The sequence below is a fragment of the Dipodomys spectabilis genome, unplaced genomic scaffold, assembly GCF_019054845.1.
Source record: "Dipodomys spectabilis isolate Male_0828 unplaced genomic scaffold, ASM1905484v1 ptg000187l, whole genome shotgun sequence".
NCBI lineage: Eukaryota > Metazoa > Chordata > Mammalia > Rodentia > Heteromyidae > Dipodomys > Dipodomys spectabilis.
Genome location: NW_024870864.1, coordinates 10,561,773 through 10,582,444, shown reverse-complemented (window position 1 = coordinate 10,582,444; position 20,672 = coordinate 10,561,773). Strand labels below are relative to the sequence as shown.

The window sequence follows — 20,672 nt, the reverse complement described above, 5'->3', positions numbered from 1 at the left end:
AATCCTTAGATCTTAGTCTCTTGTGAAGTTGTTTTTTTAAAAATTGGTTGTGGGGCTTGAACTCTGGGCCTGGGCACTGTACCTGAGTTCTTTAGCTCAAGGCTAGTGTTCTACCACTTGAGCTACAGCACCACTTCTGGCTTTTTTCTGCTTATGTGATGCTGAGGAATGGAACCCAGGGCCTCATGCATGCAACGCAAGCACTCTACCACTGAGCCACCTTCCCAGCCTCTGAGTGTACTTTTTAACATAAAGTTGTGTATGGGTTTGAGACTATGCAGAAACTGAAGTTTGTGGCCCTACATGCAGTTATGGACATAATGAGTTCATGTTTATACTGAATCTTACATACAATGACAGAATGCAATGTAAAATTTTCCAAGAAAAAACTGATACATGCATGTACTATATCTAGCCAAATACATCTTTGCCCCACCAAGGGCAATATAGACTGTTTTATAATAATTCCTAAAGACTTTGTATCAGGGATACCTAAAGGGCACACCACAGTAAGAGTAGGGTGGGACCTTGCCCAAGGGCACATTTCAAAAGCACTTTAGCAAAGACAGGATCTCTTGACTCTAACACCTGTAACAACCAGTGATCTGATTGGATGTTTGGATGCTATTTGGACACCTACTCTGGTTGGGCAAATGTTTTAATTGGCTCCATGACTCAGATAAATGGATGTTATGCTTTCCTTTTTGCATCATGGTCTGCTTTTCATGCTAACTCCTTAGCCCCTGTAGAAATAGACTCTGCTGGCATCATGTGTGATTAGAAAGTCTTGATAGTACCATCAGCAGATGTAAGTTAGAATATCAAATTACTCATTATCAGCTTCAGATAGGTAACAATTTAGTACATTAACCTTTTTTTCATTTTCATTAAGCTTATTTAACAAGCTGAACAAAGATTCTAAACATATTACTTATTATGTAACAGTTCACCTCATCAAAATGTATAATAATGCCTAACAGCTGTGATACCATCTTTAATTAGTTATAAAATATGCAGCTTTGTGCCAGGGATTTGGAGGCCATGAGGCAGTTTTGGGACTTGCTGGAGGTCAATCCCACAGGGTCTACTGACTTGGCCTTGGGCCAAGTGTGGACTAGAATGTAGGCAGGCTCTTCTGCTATGAGAAGCAACTCCACTGCTACCTAGGAACCAGAGGCTACTGCAGCTACTGACAGGTGACATCGGATCTTAACATCAGTCACATGGCTAGCACCCCTATTTTATTCATGAGCAACCATATCAAGAAAAGCTGGGTCCTTTACTTGAAACCACAGGGCTAGTACTTCCTTTGTGTGGCTCTGGGCAGGTCCTCCAGTGTACAGATGCCACATTAAAGGATAGCAGCTAGCACTCCTCAATATGTTAACATTGAAATAACACTAATAAAACTGGGGAGAGACCTGAACAAATCACATGTTAGCATTGCCACTTTGTCAAAATACCTGTGTGAAAATCAACCTATAAGGAAGGTTTGCTTTGGCTCCTGGTATCAGAGGTTCCAGTCCATGGGTGCTTTGGCCTGAGGGGAGGCAAAACATTAGGGGTGGGGGGGAAGTGGCAAAGGAGGACTGTTAACCTTAAGTAGCTGGGAAGCATAGAGGTGAGGGTCCCAATATTCCCTTCAAGAGCACACCCCTAATGACTAAACTTCTCCTAAGATCTCACTTCCAGATCCTACCACTCCCAATAGTGCCATGGACAAAGCTTCAAACACACAGCTTTTGAGGAACATTCAAATATTCTATAAACATTCTATATCAAACTATCAGCTTAGTTCCTAAGTAAACTTTCTAGACCCATGTACTTTTAGTTACTAGTTTTTAGTTGACAACAAACTCCTCTGTGTGTGGGCCACAACAATAACAGTTGATCCAGCTTGATCCACATTAACAGCCCATCAATTAGCCCACACACAATCTAGGCAGGTGGGGGGGGAGGGGAGTAAGGCCCCCTCCCCCCATCTCCACAGGCTTGCCTACCTTGTGAATGCTTTTTTTTTTATACAAAATTCAAAGCTAGTGGCCTGTTTCTGTCACTGGTAACCTGCATTGCAGGTAAAACAGACAGACCCAGATGAGTTACATTACAACATACTGACAGGAAATAAATCTAGGGGAAAGACTAACATGTTTATTTTAAAATGTCATGTGACATATTATATTTTGACACATATAAAATGTATATAATTATAGTATGCATAAGGTATAATTATATATTGTATATTGTATAATGATACAACATATATATGCATACTATTATATATATACCTCATGTAATATCCATATAAAATATGGGTAGAAATTCAAGCATGGTTGTGTAAGTTCATACCATCCAGTTGCTTGTGGACATACACTATGATGTTCACACAAACTATCTGACAATTCTTGAAGTATGTAACTTTCATTAAGTGACACATGACTACCTTATAATGTTTTCCAACTATCCCATAAATCAGTTTTGAACTCTGGGCTTAAATTTTTTGGCATTTTTACATTGAAAAGCAGAGACTGAAGTAAGGAGGTCAGGTCTGGCTGGCACCATATTGGCCACATGGTGGATGGCAGGGTCTGGCATCTTCATGTTGGGGAAGGAAACGCATTGGCCTCCCAGGTGATGGGTGTGCCCAGATTCCTGGAGGCAGGGGCAGGCACTTGGCTGATAGGTTACTGAATCTGTCAGTCCAGTGCCTGGGATTGGGAATTTCCTGTGGACCTGTCCCCTGTGCTGGCCCTACTTAGGTCCAGACCAGTACAGACCCCATTATGCCATGCCACGTGTCTCTGTGATCATGTCCTGTATCCTGTCTTCTGGCTTGTCTCTGGTCATCACCACATCCCAATCCATCAGAGCTGGATTGGTTTGTTGGTATGGTTTTGTTCTTTCTTCCCTCTCTGGCCTGTTTCTTAGCTGTGTTATGTGTATTTGGGGGCTGCAGGCCTTTGTAACAACTGGCTACCTGCAACCTGCTGTGTAATAAAGACTCCAATATTCCATTTTCCAAAATATGGCTTCTGGGATAATTCACCTTACAAGACATAGTTGAATAGTAGATTATGTGCTGGATGATGGTAGCTCATGCCTGTAATTTTAGTTACTCCTGAGGCTGAGATCCAGAGGATCTCAGTTAAAAGGCAGCCCAGGGGAGAAAAGTTGTGAGACACACCTCTAATCAGCAAAAAGCAGGGCATGAAGTGTGGCTCAAGTGGCAGAGCACCAACTAAGCAAACTCGTGAAACCCTGAGTTCAAACCTTATCCGAGGAGGAAAAAATTACCAAAAACTTAGCACATAGAAGCCTAAACTCAAATTGTGTTGGCATATAAATGGTTTGGTGATTCAATGGGAACCCCTGTAACGTCAAAACACTTTTAATAGTAGTTGGCTGTACATCACTTGTGAAGGGCTTAGTTATATTACACATAGCAATTCCCTGGGTATCCCAGGGGAAGTTGATGCACAGTGACAACTGTAAATAAGTATTGTGATTACAGGCAGGTACCACCAAGCCTGGCTAAAACACACACATACAAAAACAAACAAACAACCCCCCACCATGTTCCAAGTACCTGTAAAATTATGGTGCTCAGGTCAATGTTCAGAGATTACAGAAGCCACTCTTACCCATAGCCAGTCACCGGTGAGGTTTCTTACACATACACACACATACAGAGACACACATAGTTGTCATAATACTTTTTTTATTACAATATCCAAAAATCTTGAGTATGCAAGTTTAGAGGATCTCAAGACCCCCTTCTTCAATTGTAGGAATGTGCCATCTCAAGACTCTATATTCAAACTATAAAGAAGTTCAAATGTAAAGAAAAAAAGAAAATGCAGTATTTTCATAAACATTCTGTGTCTCTTACTACCAATCACATATTCTTTTGTAAACCCTGAAAAATTTCCCTGTAAAGCAAATAATATATATATAATATACATATATTATATATATATATAGTGTAGGTATATAAAGTATTGGTAGCTCCCCTTCCCCAAAGATCAGCTGTTTTCCTTAATCATCTGTTATTAGTGTCAACAAAAGGCTACAGATACCTATTACTTTGAGAATTAAATACATAATTGTGAAATTCAAACAAGCCAAAGGGCAAGAGGAAAAAAAGCACTATATGGATGGCACATGGTCGAAATCACCAAAACATCTGTCTCTCTGCATCAGGGCTCTCTGTTGCACTCCCATGAAAGTCTTCATTATTGCAATCACAGCCTCAAAGGCACTGGACAGTCTCCTTACTGCCATCTCCCTGTGGTTCCAATATTGCTCTGCAAATGCACCAATTCCCGGTAGGGTCTGGAACCAACTGGGGGCACAGGCCTGGTACTGGGGGCTGCTGGCCAGCCGGAACCTGTTGTGTGGACACAGGGGAGCCTCAGCCCTCTGATGGGCTTTCTGAGGGGTTGAGGTTCACTCCATTGCTAAGCTAAGTATGGCCTCACGTTTCTAACTGCACCCCTGGCCGTTTACTGGGGATTCTACGACATGAGCAATTTGAGAGGATCACTGACCAACTGTTGTTTCCAACTAAAAAGAAAGTGAACAGGCTCACCTGCCCCTCTACCTGCCACTCTTAGTGGGCGTGCACGAGGCTGTCAGGGCCTGGGGTGGCAGATGTGAAACAAACCGAGCTGAATAGAAAGATCAGGCTGTGAGACTGATCCAGGCTGGACCCTGGATGCTGCAGACCCTCAATGGGTGGCAGAGCCAGGTGGGCAGCGGCTCTGGTGAGGCCCGGAGCTGGTGTGGCATGGCAAGGTCACTGCACCACTGTCACTGCAGGGCTCTGACGAGGTAGAGCTTCTCCCCATGCTCGCTGGTGAAGATGGGCGCCTTCTTATAGTGCTCCACCAGCTCGTCCATGCTGTGGAATCGCCGCTGCCCAATGCAGTAGACATTGTCCACCAGCTGCACCTTGAAATGCTTGTTCTTCCCTGATGCTTTGAGAGACACGGAGAAGTCGCTGGGCTGGGGAGGAAGCAGAGGGGAGTGAGAACCAGCACCGGCAAGAGAGTGACAACAGTGCCTTAACTCTGTTGGGGTCAGCAGCCTAGCTCTGCGGCATGGAACCAGACTACCACCTAGCATAGCTCCACTGTCACTTATTACCCAGAATGCCGAGAAGGCCCAAGGCAGGTCGAGATTCCTGTGCTCTAAGTGTCCTAACTAAGTACATTTTGATCTTTTGACAACTACAAAGTAGAATAACCGCCCTCACCCGGATATTGAAGAAACTCGAAACTGTCACTTCCCAAACTACTTTTGATAAGTTAGGAACAATTCCAAGTGGTTTGCATGAAAGGAGCAGCAGCTACATGTTCCATCTCTTCTTGACTTGTATTGGCAGCTTACAGGTTCTGTTTGGCAGATCTGTGTTACCTCACAACTCTTTTGCTGTAGGTGCATTATTAAATAAAGGTTTTGTGAATTTGACACTCAAATTCAAATTTGATGATCTGATAATCAAGATGGTGACTATTGTGTGGATAGTATATACTGTACAGATACACTGGACAAAGGGTGACTCGTATCCAGCAGGACACAGAGGGGGATAGTGTAAGATTTCACCATGCGATACAGAGCAGTTTGTGATTTAGGATTTAGGACTGTTTATTTCTGAAGTTTTCCATTGAATATTTTTAGACTGTGGTTGACTATGGGTAAACCTAAACTGAAGGAAAACTAAGGATTCCACCAAGGGCCACTGTCCTCTGAACAGCCCCAAACCACACTCTTAAGTGATCAAGGGGCTGCACAATTCTGAACCTATCTCTCTTTTGGTAGGATCAAACTACAAGATGGATACAAGTGGGATCTTTCAAGTTAGTTGTCATCCATGTAGTTTTGAAAGTAAAACACACATTGCAAATGAAGCAGTTACTTCTCAGCAGGTTCACCACCAAACATCAAGGCCTGAATATCCACACCATGGTCACTGTGAACCATGGTCACTGTCACCAATCCTAGCGACTCAGAAGACTCACCAAGGCCAACTGTATAACTGTGTCCAAGTCACAACCCAAAATACCCAACCTTCTTTCTCCCTGGCTTCAGGGATCAGGCTCCTTGTTGTTAATAATATTAATTTCTATGCTAGAAGCGGAGTCTTTAAAAGATAGAGGACAGGCATGGTAGTGAATGACCTTCTAGCTGTGCAGGAAGCATGAAGGATCACATATCTGAGGCCAGCCAGCTCCAGGCAAAAATGGCAGACCCTATCTTAAAAATACAGCAAAAATAATTGAGAGCATGCATCATCTGGCAGGTCACGTGTCTAGCAAGCACAAGGCCCAATACGACCAAGAGAAAAAAATAATGGAGGTGATCTCAACTTTGCTTACTGTGCTAATTTGATACTCTAATCAGTACACGGACAAAGCAGCCTCATTTTCAGGGACGGTAAGGAGCAATAAGTAGTAAATGTATGCTACACCTGATGTTAATTAAGTCCAATGATCAGCTGATAACTTTGAGTACAGAAATGTGCTTTTGAGTTTCTTAACTGACCATTTTGAGTGTGTGCGCCTGTCTGCATGCGTGCAAGTGTGTGGTGTGTGCGTGTGCGCGCACACGCGCATGCCACAGTAGTAAAACTATGCAGAAGCTAAGGTAATTTTTTAATTCCACAGGCTCATGAGCAGAAACTTTAAAATTAAGGGCATAGAACCAACATATGCCGAGCAGAACTGTGGAAAGTTTGGGAGTATTCTTTTTCTTTTTGTGGCGGGGGGGGGGGGGGGGGGGGAAGGGGGGTGTTCTGGTGGTGGTGGTGGTGGGGCCTGAACTCTGGGCCTGGGTGCTGTCCCTCAGCTCTTCAGCTCAAGGCTACAGCTCTACCACTTGAGCCACAGCGCCACTTCAGGCTTTTTTTTTTTTGCTTATGTGGTACTGAGGAATCGAACCCAGGGCCTCAGGCATGCAAGGCAAGTGCTCTACCACTGAGCCACCTTCCCAGCCCCAGTTTGGGAGTATTCTTAACTCTGACCAAATAGACTTTTCGTAAGCAATCTCAAAATGAACAATCTGTACTAGTATACTCCTTTACCTATTATAGGTGGTGGGTATGTCCCATATCCAACATCTGCTTGGGACCAGATGTGTTTTAGATTTTGGATGTCTTGAACTTTTGAACATTTAGCCATTTTGGGGGTCTAAAACACCAAATTCATTTATGATTTTCATTACACAGTTTTTATGTTTATGCTTTTCTTTACAGTTTCATGGTATAAACTTTTCTCCTTGGTGGCCATACCATAAACACCCCTTCCATGAGCAGCAGGGTCCTGGCAGCATAAAAACTTGCTTGGGGATAACATATTTTGGAAATGTGCAATGAGGACACTGGTGGAGGCTGCAGTCATGGATGCTCACCAGAACCATGTGAGGTCCGTGTGTGCTGTACAACATGCTGACTGGCTTGTCTCAGGCTGAGTGCTTGGAGAGGGAGCAGAGAGGCCCATAATGCTGTGTAAGTTACCCACCACTTTTGTCACATTCTACCCATTAGGAGAGAGGATCAAGCTCTACCTTCCAAGAGCAGGACACTGAAGAATATGAGAACATCTTTCTATGTCACCCATAATATCACTCATTAGATCTATAGCTGGACTAAGACTTAACTAGGTTCCTTTTTTTTTCTCCTTCCCTTCCTTCCCCCTACCCTTCCCACCTCCTCCTTCATTTTAAAATATCCTTCCCTCTTCAATTCCCTCTTTGGCTTCCTCCACACTGTTCAAGTGTTCTTATTCCTTTCTTCTCCCAATCTAGTTTTGCTAACCACTGGGCTGATTGTTCATAATCTCTTATGCTAGACCACGTTACTGTCACTTCCTTTTCTGACTACTCCTCGTAAGGAATTAAGTCTGCTATTCTAGTTGCAGTTTTTAAATCAGAAGATCCAAAGAATTAACAATTAATTCATTGCTCTTTTTTTTAGGAAGGCATTTTCCAGGTGGAATCTGAAGATATTTAATGGGTTGGTAGAAAATCAGCCTCTTTGGGGGCCCTTGTGATCACAGCTTTGCTGAAGTTTTAGGTCTCCAATTTGAATATAATCCCCTTTAAATCCAAGGGCCTGATTTAATTCTCCACTGGTATCAGGGCTCAAAGTATCTGGTGCTGGATAAATGCAATGAGTTAGGAATTCCCAATTTGGGCCACTTTTTTCTACTATTCATTCTATAAACTTATCTCTAACGTATTTATTCCATAGTCCTAAAGGCAATCCACATATAAAATGATCAACTATTCATTAATATGAAATAAACAGGAGTATCTTAATAACGCAAAATCAATCATCAACTAGACAACAATCCTGGCAGTCCCATTTACCTAAATCTTTATAAACACATGTCACCTTTCTTATTCTTTTCCAAGTTAGGATATATTCTTCATTTATCCCTTCTCATTCCTTTCTAGTATTATTTTTTAAGTTAAAGGTGCACAGTTCAGTTCAAAGACTCCGAATAATGTCCTTGTAACTTTGTCTTTTCAGCATCAATCTGATTGTAATCAAATGATAGCAATTTAGAATAGAAATTTACTGTACATGTAAATACAATGTAATAATGAAAGGGTACACCAAGTGTATACACCACAAGTCAGTGGTTCTCAAATTTGAGCAACAGAATCACACAGTATACAGGGGAGATTCAAGTTCACACAGCACAGCACAGAGGAGATTCAAGTTCACCAGGCTACAGGAAGGGAACTGGTAGTTTGTTCACTGGTGATCTGCCACTCAAGCCACAGTACCACTTCTGGCTTTTTGCTGGGTAACTGGAAATAAGATCCTCCATGGACTTTCTGCCTGGGCTGGTTTCAAACTATGATTCTCAGATCTTGGCCTTCTGAGTAGCTAGGACTGGAGGCAAGATACACCTTTTTTTTTTCTTGTATGGTCCTAGGGCTTAAACTCAGGATTTTGCTAGAGCTTTTCCACTTGAGTCCTAGCTCCACTTCTAGATTTTTTTTTTAGTGATTAATTGGAGAGAAGAGTTTCATGGCTGTCCAGGTTGGCTCCAAAACTGTCATCCTCAGATCTCAGCCTCAGAACTGAGTAGTTAGGGCTATAGAGAGACTCCCATTTTAACCAATATAAAGCTGGTACAGTGGCAAGTGCCTGTCATCCCAGCTACATGAGAAGCACAAATAAGAAGACTGCAAGTCAGCCTGGACTAAAGAAAAGCAGCAAGGCACCACTTAAACACAAGGAGAACAAAAAGAAAATTAAAAAAAAAGCAAAGATGGTTTATTTTATATAAAATATATCTTGATAACAATTTTGTAAATGTTAAGTACTAATCTATAAGGGTTTCTGAAATTCTGGTAGAATTTCAGGAAACAAACCAAAATGGCATACTGGGAGAGGAAGCTGTGTTCTTCCTGCCACAGAAGCCTCTGAGAGGGCTGACCAGTGTAGTCTATGGCTGGAGGGGATGGAAGCACACAGCAGTGGTGGACCAGGGAGCAGAGTTAGAGGGATGTTCTTGGGCAGCAAGGATCCCTAACTTAGTGAGCACTAAGGCAATCTGGCTGCGGTGTGGGTGCATTCCACTAGAAATCACAGCTTTTCTCCACCAACAATGACCATACTGCACCGCTGGAGCTAGGAACAAGAAATGTAGAAGCCATCTCTACGGGGCAACCACCTTCCTATCATGTATCTCAAGATCAAAACAGAAATGTTTCCTGTGGTATTTCTTTTTTTTTTTTTTTTTCCTGTGGTATTTCTTTGGCAAGTAGCAAAGCACTTTTCAAAGGGCACCCTGGATCTCTCTGCTGGGGGTGGGGGTCAGTGAGGAGGGCAGATTCTGTTATGGAGAGCTTCTGCCTGTGAGAAAATATTTCCTGAGGTGTCTGTCACCCAGGGCCACAAAACGCAGGGCTTCCCCACGTACAGGCTGGCAGTGGTGGTGGTCTGGGTAGTAGCGGAACCATCTGATAACACACTACCCACTCAAATAGGAAGCACCCCAGAAGGGCCAGGGAGGCCTGCAGCTCCAGAACATCCACTGCATCTGCACGCATGCTTTGCTGAAGAAAACATTACTGTTCAAAGAAACCTGAGGCCATTTGATTTCTCCTTACTGCTTATTAAAACTGAGTGATGGTCATATACCTCTTCATAAAATAAGGTGTGACTCTGTTATGTTCTATGGGGTAGACAAACATATTCGTGTTTTCTGTAGCCACAGCCAAGAAGCCAAAACAGAACAAAATCTCCAGAAGGTTTATGTTTATGTTGGTGTTATACACTTATCAGCCCCATATTTGCATTGATACCTAAGTGATAAAAAAGTTAGTGTCAGTGACTCATGCCTATAGTCTTAGCTACTTGGGAGGATTGCAGTTTGAGGCTACTTGGGCAGAAAAGTTCGTGAATGTTTCTCAACTGATGGCTGGGTATAGTTATCCCAGCACTATGGAACATGGTTCCAAGGCCATCCATGAAACACAATAATCAAAGCAAAAAAGAAGGGCTGAGGGGCACGATTCAGGTGACAAGAGTACTTGCCTAGCAAGCAGGGATAGCAAGGCAAGGTCTCTCTCCAAGAGCTCTAGCTCACCTGAGAATCAGGAGAAGGGAGTCAGGTGATGAAAACTGAATTCTAGGGCTGGGAAGGTGGCTCAGTGGTAGAGTGCTTGCCTTGCATGCATGAGGCCCTGGGTTCGAATCCTCATCACAACATAAGCAGAAAAATCCAGAAGTGGCGCTGTGGCCCAAGTGGTAGAATGCTAGCCTTGAGCTGAAGAGCTGAAGGGCAGTGCCCAGCTCCAGAGTTCAGGTCCCATGACCAACAAAAAACAAACCAAAAAAAGCCCTGAATTCTAGGAAAGAGTCCATACTAGACTGTCTTCTAGAGCTTTCTAGGATTAAGAATTAAATAGGATTAAAGTAAGAAATATTATAAAAATCCAGGCTTAAAACTTCCATTTGGTACTGGGCAAAAAGCCTGGCAATTAAAAGTAACTTGTTATCTTTGAAACAAGACAGATGCACATAGGCACTGTTCATGGTAGCCTGCCTTTTCTTAATACTAATGCAGTCAGGAGGAAAGAGGGCAAGTGATCGGAGGAGAGCTGGTCAGTAATCCGTGGAGGCATTCTCTCATTCCATTGCTCCTGGCTTTTGAGCTGACCTTGGAGGAGTGTGAACTTTGACAGAGAGCTCTTTCCTACTACTCTAGCAGAAACACATGGTTACCTACTACAGCTTTATTTTTAAATTCAAAAGAGTAAAAACTGTTGACAGCAAAACATTTTAGGAGATGAATGCTAGTTAACAAATGCTAATAGCTTTGTGTAAAATTAAACTTCAGGGTAGAGTTCTAATTTTAATAATAACTGCTGTAAAAATGTATAAAACCATCAAGAACACATGATAAGGGCAAGGGGTCCAACCCAGTGGGAGGATGTTCTTCTAGGATGTTCTACCTTGAGAGGAGGACTAAGAAAACTGTGGTTACAGGTGTTTTCTACTGTGTGTGTGTGTGTGTGTGTGTGTGTGTGTGTGTGTGTATGCATGTATGTGTATCACATTAACATTTACAAATATCCATACAAATATATTTACATACACTCACATATATACACATGTATACGCATACACACAAACACACACATATATTTTCCAGCCTCAAAGTTTGCCCTCAAGAGCTCAAGCTTGCTTGACATGCTTGCTCAACTGGCACTCTACCACATAAGCTATATCTTCAGTTCAGCATTTTGCTGGTTAGTTGGTGATAGAATCTAATGGACCTTTCTGTTCAGGTCAGCTTTAAACTGTGATCTCTTGGTCTCAGCTTAAGCCAGTGGAAGCCAGCAGAAATATTAAAATGTACAAGTACTGTAAGGAACTCATTAAGTCTTTTATTTCCTGATCAAGTGATATTACTAGGTTAAAAAGAAAAAGAAGCTAGCTGCTGGTGGCTTACACCTGTAGTCCTAGCTACTCAGGAGGCTGAGATCTGAGCATCGTGGTTTGAAACCAGCTGGGTTAGTAAAGTCCTAGAGACTCTTATCTCCAATTAACCCCCAAAAGCCATAAGTGTGGCTCAAGTGGTAGAGTGCTAGCCTTGGGCAAAAAAGCTCAGGAATAGAAACCAGGACCTGAGTTCAAGCCCAAGGACTTGCACATACTCACACACATACAAAAGGAATGTGTACTCACTGACTTTGTGTGTTGGCAATATGCACATTAAATCGTCCTTAGCAAGATAATTTATCTCTACCTGAAATGAATGTGTTGTCTGCCAAGAAAATAAGAAAATAATAATACACAGGAGGGACCATTTGCTCAGAGGTGTTTCCCAGACCTCTGGCTGATGCTACCCTATGTCACCCTAGCCTCTCAACACCTTTTCAGACCTACCTAACTACTGACTCAGCATCTTCTTAACACTCAATACAAGGATGACAGATGGAGCAACTGAGAAAATAAAATGCTGATAACTTGCACAGCTTGCTCCAAGTATAGCTTCCGGGTCTCCAATCAATCAACATAGGCAGATATGTAAGAACTTCTGAGCATAGAGATATAAGCAGAATTTTTTTACACTACAGAGGTGTGGGTCACTGGTGGTCAGAAAATTAAACATGGAGGACAAGAAACAAATTGTGTTCCTTTAGCTGCTAAGGAAAAATGGCAATGGAAATAACAAGTCTACTTGTATCTTGGTGACTCCGACAGACAGTTCTGATAATCCCAGATACATGGATATGGCAAGGTTTTAGTGTGCTTTTCCTGCAGTGTACATTTCTTCCATCAAAAAGGAATTCCCAGTGTTCACAGATAGCTCTATCTTTTACTTTTTAATGGAGGAATACGCTTTCCCCACTTTCTTCTCTTTTTGTGCCAACCCTCTTGCATACTCAGCTGGCACTCTATCACTTGAGCCATGTCTCAAGTCCAGTTTTTTTGGTATTAAATTGAAGATGGAGTCTTGCAGACATCTGCCTGGGCTGGCTTCAAACCATAATCCCCAGATCTCATTAGTTAGGATGACAGGTATGAGCCATTGGCACCCAATTTGAGCTTGTATACAATCCTGGCTGAAATTTTGCATTGAAATGTTTACTATTTCTAGCCAGGCAGAATAATCTATGAAGCTCCATTTCTAATTATCCAGCAAAAATGCAGCATTGGGCATGGCTCAAGTGGTAGAGTACTATGCCTTGATATCATACTCCAGTGCCCTCAGATAAGATGGGAGGTGGGAGGGTTTGTAGACCAGCTCATTTATATTACAGCCACTTGGAATATATGTTAAAATGATACCTATTTGAAGACAGGCTCCCTCCTGCCCCCCAGCTGCTATGTTTATTTAAAAAGTCAGGCTTCTGACAGGATCCTGCAACAAGGGGAAGTCCCAGGCTAGATGATGGAAAGAAAGCAATAGAAAATAAAAAGAAGATATCTACCTCCAAGTCCCATACGAAGACCAAGTCCCTTGTTAACCTTTCTATCTCTACATATTGTGCTGTGTGATTATGTCTGATCACAAACCTAAGGGCTCTTGGTGGCTTAAAGATGGAGGTGAAAACCAAGCTCAAATCTAATAAATGCTAACATGAACAGGAAGGAAAGGAAAAGAAAGATGGGGGCCTGGGAGCAAGGTAGGAAAAGAGTAAGCAAGGACTTTGCCCGCTTGTCACTCATGGACAAATCGTCCTCCAGGGCCACGCTGCAGAGAACTAAAAACAGATTGGATTATGGAGCCCCGTAGGGCCTGGCATACCCTTGCTATAGGCCTACAACCAACAGCTGAGGACAGCTATGTCACAACCAGTCCATGAGGATGATCTGCCCAACACAGCAGCAGGCCCCAGGCAAGGCCATATGCATACAGAGCCAATGGATGTCCCTGTCCTCATGAAGCCCTTTGTGTCCCCTGCACCTGGACTAAGATCTGGACATGGGGTTAGGGTGTCCTATCTTGGTTTCCTCAATTCAGAGTATAAACAAATCTGGGATGATATCCATAAAAATGGCCCACACCATTACTGTTTTATTGACGAAACAGTCACTAGTAAGACAGATGAGTGGTGTTCCTGCCTCTAAGAGGATTTGACCCCAGAGTTCAGACAGCACCAACCACCTCCGTGTGTCTCACAGGAAAGCAACAAGACCCCTTGGGTCAGGATTCTGGATGCCACTCTTCTCACTGACCCTCTACCTAAGGCATTTTCTCTCCTAGTCCCAAATATGAAAAAAACCAAATGGGGCAAATTTCTCTCACTATGTCTTTTCTGCCCTTCCCATTCTACCTTCTAAGAAAGCTCTTAAAGGCTAACATTTTAAATTGAGCTAAGTACTCTGGATTGGTCACTTTCCACTAAAAGTGGCTTTTGAAGGACTGCTCTCAAGTTTCTGCTCTTCAGAGTTAAAAAGCACTGCTGTGCTCCGTTCCCAACAGGTCCCTCACTACTGTGATGGTGAGGAAGTTCACAGAGCTTCTGTCCATAGAACAATTCTATGTGATGTCGTGCCAGCTGCGATAAGCTGGCAGCTTGATAAGCAAACCTCAGAGTTCATGTTTCAGCTGCAGTTTGCTTTCAGTGTGCTATGGGAACCCCACACAGCTGCTGACATCATAAAGGGGGGGTCTAGTTTCCACCAGCACAAGGCTCCTTATGCTTCAGAGGATGGACCACGGTAGGTAGGCCCTCTCTCTCAGGGGCTGTGCATTCTTTTCTGATCAGTCAGAGTGGGGGAAAGTGCGCTTATCATACTATCCCCCTCAAAAGGCAATAATCCAGAGCATGTGCTTACATCTTAAGAACCTGAACCAGTAAAACTTCAAACACACTGAATGAACTATGTAGAAGGAGTATTTAGTGAGATATCTACAAAACTGGCTGAGTAGACCTGTAAGGCCCAAACCAAGAGGCTACCTTCTTGTGAAGCTTCCTGATCCTTCCAGACAAGCCCAACCCACACAACCCTCCAATTAGCCGCCTGCTGGAGGAAGATCTGCTCCCTGCCAGACAACTGGCCTCATCCTTGATTCACTTCACATCCAAAGCCCATCTCAAGCCAGGGCTGTAGCTTTCTTTTCAATTCAGCTCGTAAGTACTTTTATAAGCTGTTCAGAAATGAGCTCAGTAGAGGGGTCTGAAGCTGAAATGACCTCAGGATTATATGATTTAAAAAAAAAAAAAGCAAACCAAGTCACAAAAAAGCTGCATCAGAAACCAGGTGCCATCTAGCTGAGAACCCTCTGTGTGGTTGGGACAGACAGAGCACAGTAAATCACCCCTGCATGGGATGGGAAAGCAGTGTCTCTAGAGTAAAGGCGGTCAGAGAGAAGAGTTGTACCTCAGAGAGAGATACAACTTTCACAAGTGGAAAAAGTCCTTTCCGGATTCTTCCCCCTTCTATGGAGGCTGCCTGCTGACTTTATCCCAAATCCTACTCACCTAACCACTGAGGGGAGGTATCTTCACAGGACTTGGAAGAGGAATGAAGGGCACCCCAAGGTCACACTATAAAATCGACTTCCTCACTGTATGCCTCCTCCATCCTGGGCATGAACAAGCCCCCAAGTGGCTACTAAAAATCATGGACATACAGAATCCCGGAAATAACATATTTTGTTTCCGCGACATGTTACGGATCCACAACTAATAAAATACAGCAAAGATTACAATGTGGAATAATAAAAGTTAAATGTTAATTATTCACTGGGGTGGGTTGGGGGGGGGGGGGGAGATTTTTTCATGAAATGTCAGATGTGGGTGGCAGTGGGAAACTGAACCCAGGGATAAAATAAGCGCGGGTTGGGAGAGGGGGGAGACCATGGTACATTTCCTTTCCTCCCAGGAGCCCCCCCATCCCACCCCCCAGGCCATGGGCAAGCCGGGCACTTACCGAGGACTCGCTGTCCCTAATGAGGAAGTCGCCCTCGACGCCCCGCTCGTTGAGCGCGCACTCGGCCTGGTGGCGCGTCACGTTGCCATAGTACCACTCCCGGCCCGCGAAGCGCCCGCTAGACGAGGGCCCCGTGTAGCTGATCTGCGGGGCGTGCGCGGGGTGCAGGGCTGGCCCATCACTGAGGACCACCACGTAGTTCTTGGGGACAAGGCCCACCTGGCCCCGGGAGTTTTTGCATTTCCACCACTCGGGATCATTCTCGGGCTTCTCGATCACCTCCATGGTCTCCCCCTTCTCGAAGTTGAGCTCTTCTTCCGTGACGGAGCTGAAGGGGTACAGGGTCTGCACCACGTGCAGCACCCGTGCGCCCTGGCCATTGCTCATGGCGCCGCCCCTGCGCAGGCTCAGGAAGCTCGGGGCCTCCGCCGCCGCCTCGTCCACCTCCTCCAGCACGTAGTTGGAGGGAAACCAGCCAATCTGCCCGTTGAAGCTGCCCCGCCACCAGCCATCGCTGCACTTCTCCATGACCGTGACGCGCGAGCCCTTCACCAGGGATAACTCGTCCTCCCGCTCGGCCACGTAGGCGAACTTGACGAAGGCGGGGATGTTGAGGTCATAGATGCGGTCGGCCCCGCTGCCATTGGCGGGGTACTCTGCATCCGTGCTGGGCGTCGGGGATGCGTCCCGTGCGCTCGGCTTCCTGCGTGTCTTGCCCAGGCCTGTGGAGACAGGGCAGGGGCTCAGTGGGCACTACACACCGGTGGAGCACCTACCCAACTTCCACACTGCCAGGGCGCCTGGATATGTTACCAAGGCGACAGTAGAATGGTTACAAATGGCAGTGCCCGTTGGGAAAACCAGGGTGTCTGTTGGTGGGTGGTGAAGTTACTAAAAACTTAAAGTGAAATTTTCCTTGGCCCCAGCTGGCCTGGGACACAGGATGCAGTAACAGAGGAAAAGATAAGTTTGCTTCTGAAAGGCTGGTCCAGTTTTAGAAAGCCACGGTGTCAGTTTGGGAGAAAAATATGGCAGAAAGGCACAGAGAAATATCATCTAAACATTCTAAACAGGAAATTGAACTGAACAAACTCAAAGGTCTGGCCCAATTCTGGAGGGGTCATGTCTTAGCAGAATTTGCATCCCTGCCCCTGTACCTCTCTTCTCCCCTCTCCCAGGATGACTGTGCACCACCATACATGTCTGGACATAGGCTGGCTCTTCCTGCAACTTCCACGTCTCTGCCTTTTCTTTCAAAACAGGGGACTAATTTTCCACAACAGATGGTGTATGAGTTAGTAAAAAAAAATGAGCTAATAAACATTGTGATTGAAAACGCACAAGTGGGTCATCAAATGAATGGAATGGGCTACGGTCTGCTTGTAGATATGTAAGGGGTTCAGAGGGATAAAACAGACAATCTCAGAAAGCATCGTGGTCAAGATTAGGAAGGGTTCTTTAGCTCCGTGAGAATGAATGCTGACTTGTAATATGAAACACATTCTGCACAAAAGAAAACAAAGTTTGAAAAGTCCTAAAGTAAAAATGCTTTCACTCTGCTAGTATGTACAGAATTCCAGGAAAGCATGTTGGTGGAGCGCTGGGAACCAGCCCTGCAGGGTGGTGGGGGAGGAGGTCACTGGCCTCACTCCTTAGCTTTTCCAGACAGCTGCTTACCAGACAGCTCTGCTTCAGCCTTTAGTCACTGGGTTAGTTAGGGTGGTACAGGCACAGTAGGTACCAGTAGCTCACACCATAATCCTAGTTACTCAGAAGGCTGAGATGTGAGAATGTGCATTTGGAGCTAGCCCAGGAAGATAAAACCTTGAGTCTCATATCCAATTAGCCAGGACAAAGCTGGAACTGGAGAGTGGGTTCAAATGATAGAGTGCCAGCTGAACAAGCAAGCAGAACAGGCTCGAGGCTCTGAGTTCAAACACATGTATTGGCCAAGAAAGAAGGAAAAGCAAGACTACAATGGTACAGTTTCTTTTCTTTAAACTCAAGGCCTGGGGCTTGCTCGGGGTTGCTTGCTCGGCTGGTGCTCTACAACTTGAGCCATGTTTGCAGCCTAGCTTTTTGCTGGTGGTAAGTCTCACAGAGTTTTCTGCCCAGGCTGGCTTCAACCCATCCTCTGGATCTCTGCCTCTCAAAAAACTAGGATTACAAGTGTGAGCCACTGGCACTAGGCTCATACCTTCCTTCTAGCTTACTTTCCTCTCTTTATTTTCATTTTTTGCCAGTCCTGGGGTTTGACTTGGGGCCTGGGCACTGTCCCTGAGCTTCTTTTGCTCAAAGCTAGCACTCTACCACTTGAGCCACAGTGCCATTTCTGACCTTTTCTGTTTATGTGGTACTGAGGAATCTAACCCAGGGCTTCACGCATGCTAGGCAAGCACTCTACCTACTAAATCACATTCCCAGCCCTCACTTTATTATGTAACCTGCAGCAAGGACAGGTTGGCTCTAAGAAATACTTCTGCTTTTTACTGAGCAGGCAGGAGGTCAATGCATTAAAAGCTGCAACACCATTGTCCAGTGGGGCTACTGTCCCTAGGACATGTCCAGGCTCAGAGCCTGGAGCAGGTGAAAAGTGGCCACTCCCACAGGACTTAAAGGGAACACTCCAATTCATTTAAGATAATGACATCTACTGTTTCATTTCAGACCACATTTGACTCGAGTGCATGAGAAAGGCAAAAATACAAAGGAATATGATATAAAGTTCAATAGATTTCTACATAGGGCTATCTACCTTTATAGGAAAACAGGATATGCCAGAACTTACAACTCATTTTTTCACATCACTGCAAATGTAGGATAGTTTAACTATATAATGAGAATACTGTGATAATTTTATAATCCAACAGCATACAGTACAGGTTGAACATCTCCCAGTCCAATAATCTGAAATCCAAAACTGCTCCAAAATCCAGAACTTTTTGAGCACTCACATAACATTGTAAGTGGAAACTTTCACATTTGACCATGTGTGACAGGCCTACCAAAATATAGATGCATTAGTAAAAATTATTGCCATTTCCCCTAAGGAAATATTGTATAAAATAATCTCCAGGTCATGTGTATATAAGTCAATTTCTTGGCCAAACTTATAGTTGTAGCTCCAAAAAAATCTTATGTAAACAAAAAATACCTGAAATCTAAAACACTTCTGGTCCATGGCATTTTGGAGTAGGGATTCTTCGACAAGAGTAGGGATTCTTAATTTTTGTACAGAAGGCAGTGGTGTCCAAAGCTTGTCAAATAGGCAGAAAAATCTCTCAGCAAAGAACATGCTGATGTAGCCATGACCAGACAAAGTGCCATTTTGATAATGATGATCTCAGGAAATCGTACTAGAAGTATTTTAATAGGCCTTGTTAAATGTGTGAGTCACCAAAACTACCTAAGAGGCAGATCTTACACTCACCAAGACATGAAGACACTGGGGCAGAATCCAACAGAACAGACACAGACACAATGAACTGTTGAAGACATTTTGGAACTGACTTGTGATTACGCTGTTACTACTTTCAAAAACAAGGTAATTTCAGTGAACTCGGGCAGCAAATGAGACTTTACAGAGTGAGATGAACAGACAGATGTGCTTGCTGCCCACCTGGAACTCACATTCCCTGCCCAAGATGGAGCTCTCCGCACCAAACAAATGATGTAAAATGATGTGAACTGATGTTAACTGGGTCACAGGATGGCTTAGGGCAGGGTGTGAAAGAACTCCAAGTTGCCCATGGCATGTCTGCTTACTTAGCATCACTGTATTAAGTTATTTCCTTACTCCTACAACATAATACCGTGCTGATTTTCTTGGGCTGTCCTAACACAAAGAGTCAGAGACTGGTCACTTAAACAGCAGACATATATGTCCTCAGAGTCTGGAGGTTTGCTTCTTCTGAGAACTATTCCCTTACTTGTATGTGGCTATCTTCTCTCCCTGGCTGCTCCCCTGGTCTCTCCTACATACCTTTATCTCTTCTAAGAACACGTCACACTGGGTTGTTTTAACTCAATCAATTACCTTTTTGAACCCCTTTTCTCCAAATATAGTCACAGTTCTAAGATAAGGGAGGACAAGACTTCAACCTGTGACTTTGGGAGGGATACTGTTTCACAGGTCCTAGTTCAAAGGATTTTTTTTTTTTTTTTTGGTCATGGGGCCTAGGCACTGTCCCTCATTCTTCAGCTAAAAGCTAGTGCTCTACCACTTGAGCCACAGAACCACTTCTGGCTTTTTCTGCTCAAGTGGTGCTGAAGAATTGAACCCAGGGCCTCCTGCATGTAAAGCAAGCAGTCTACCCCTGAGCCACCTTCCCAGCTCCCTAGTTCAGAGGATTTGTATCAAGTACACAAAATATTGCAGGAACCACTGTCCTAACCAAGTGACAGCTTTCAATTCCCTTTTGCATAGAACACAATTTTTCCAAACAATGGCCAAAGTCCTCTTGAAAGATGCTTGGCCATGATCCCAGCCAGTGCCAGACGGCCACTGAGCTAGAAAGTGTGCTTGCCATGCTTTTGGCACATAGAAAGCAGATATCCACCCACCAACAGTAGCAATGACATATGTAGCTGCTGGTGCGGTGAAATTTAAGAGGCAGTCAGTCACCTGGAGGTCAGAAGGGACTCAAGCATTGCTGATACTAATGTTAACTGTTATAACAGTCCTTGATGAAACTAGTATTTGTCCTCTGTCAGTAGTCAGGAACTAAGACTGGAAAGGGTTGAAGAACTGAACCTAATGCCCTCA

The 20,672-nt window shown here is 44.1% G+C and overlaps 1 protein-coding gene across 2 annotated transcripts in view; it reads right to left on the bottom strand.

The window, feature by feature from the left end:
- Positions 1–3,701: 3,701 nt before the first annotated feature.
- Nck2 (NCK adaptor protein 2) overlaps positions 3,702–20,672 on the bottom strand; it is a 150,347-nt gene continuing 133,376 nt past the window's right edge. For both annotated transcript variants that reach the window (XM_042695514.1, XM_042695512.1), the window contains exons 4-5: positions 15,908–16,629; positions 3,702–5,004 (exon numbers count right to left, since the gene is read on the bottom strand). In XM_042695514.1, coding sequence (XP_042551448.1) covers positions 4,810–5,004; positions 15,908–16,629 — 917 coding nt within the window. In that variant the 3' untranslated portion in view covers positions 3,702–4,809. The remainder of the gene's footprint in view (positions 5,005–15,907; positions 16,630–20,672) is intronic.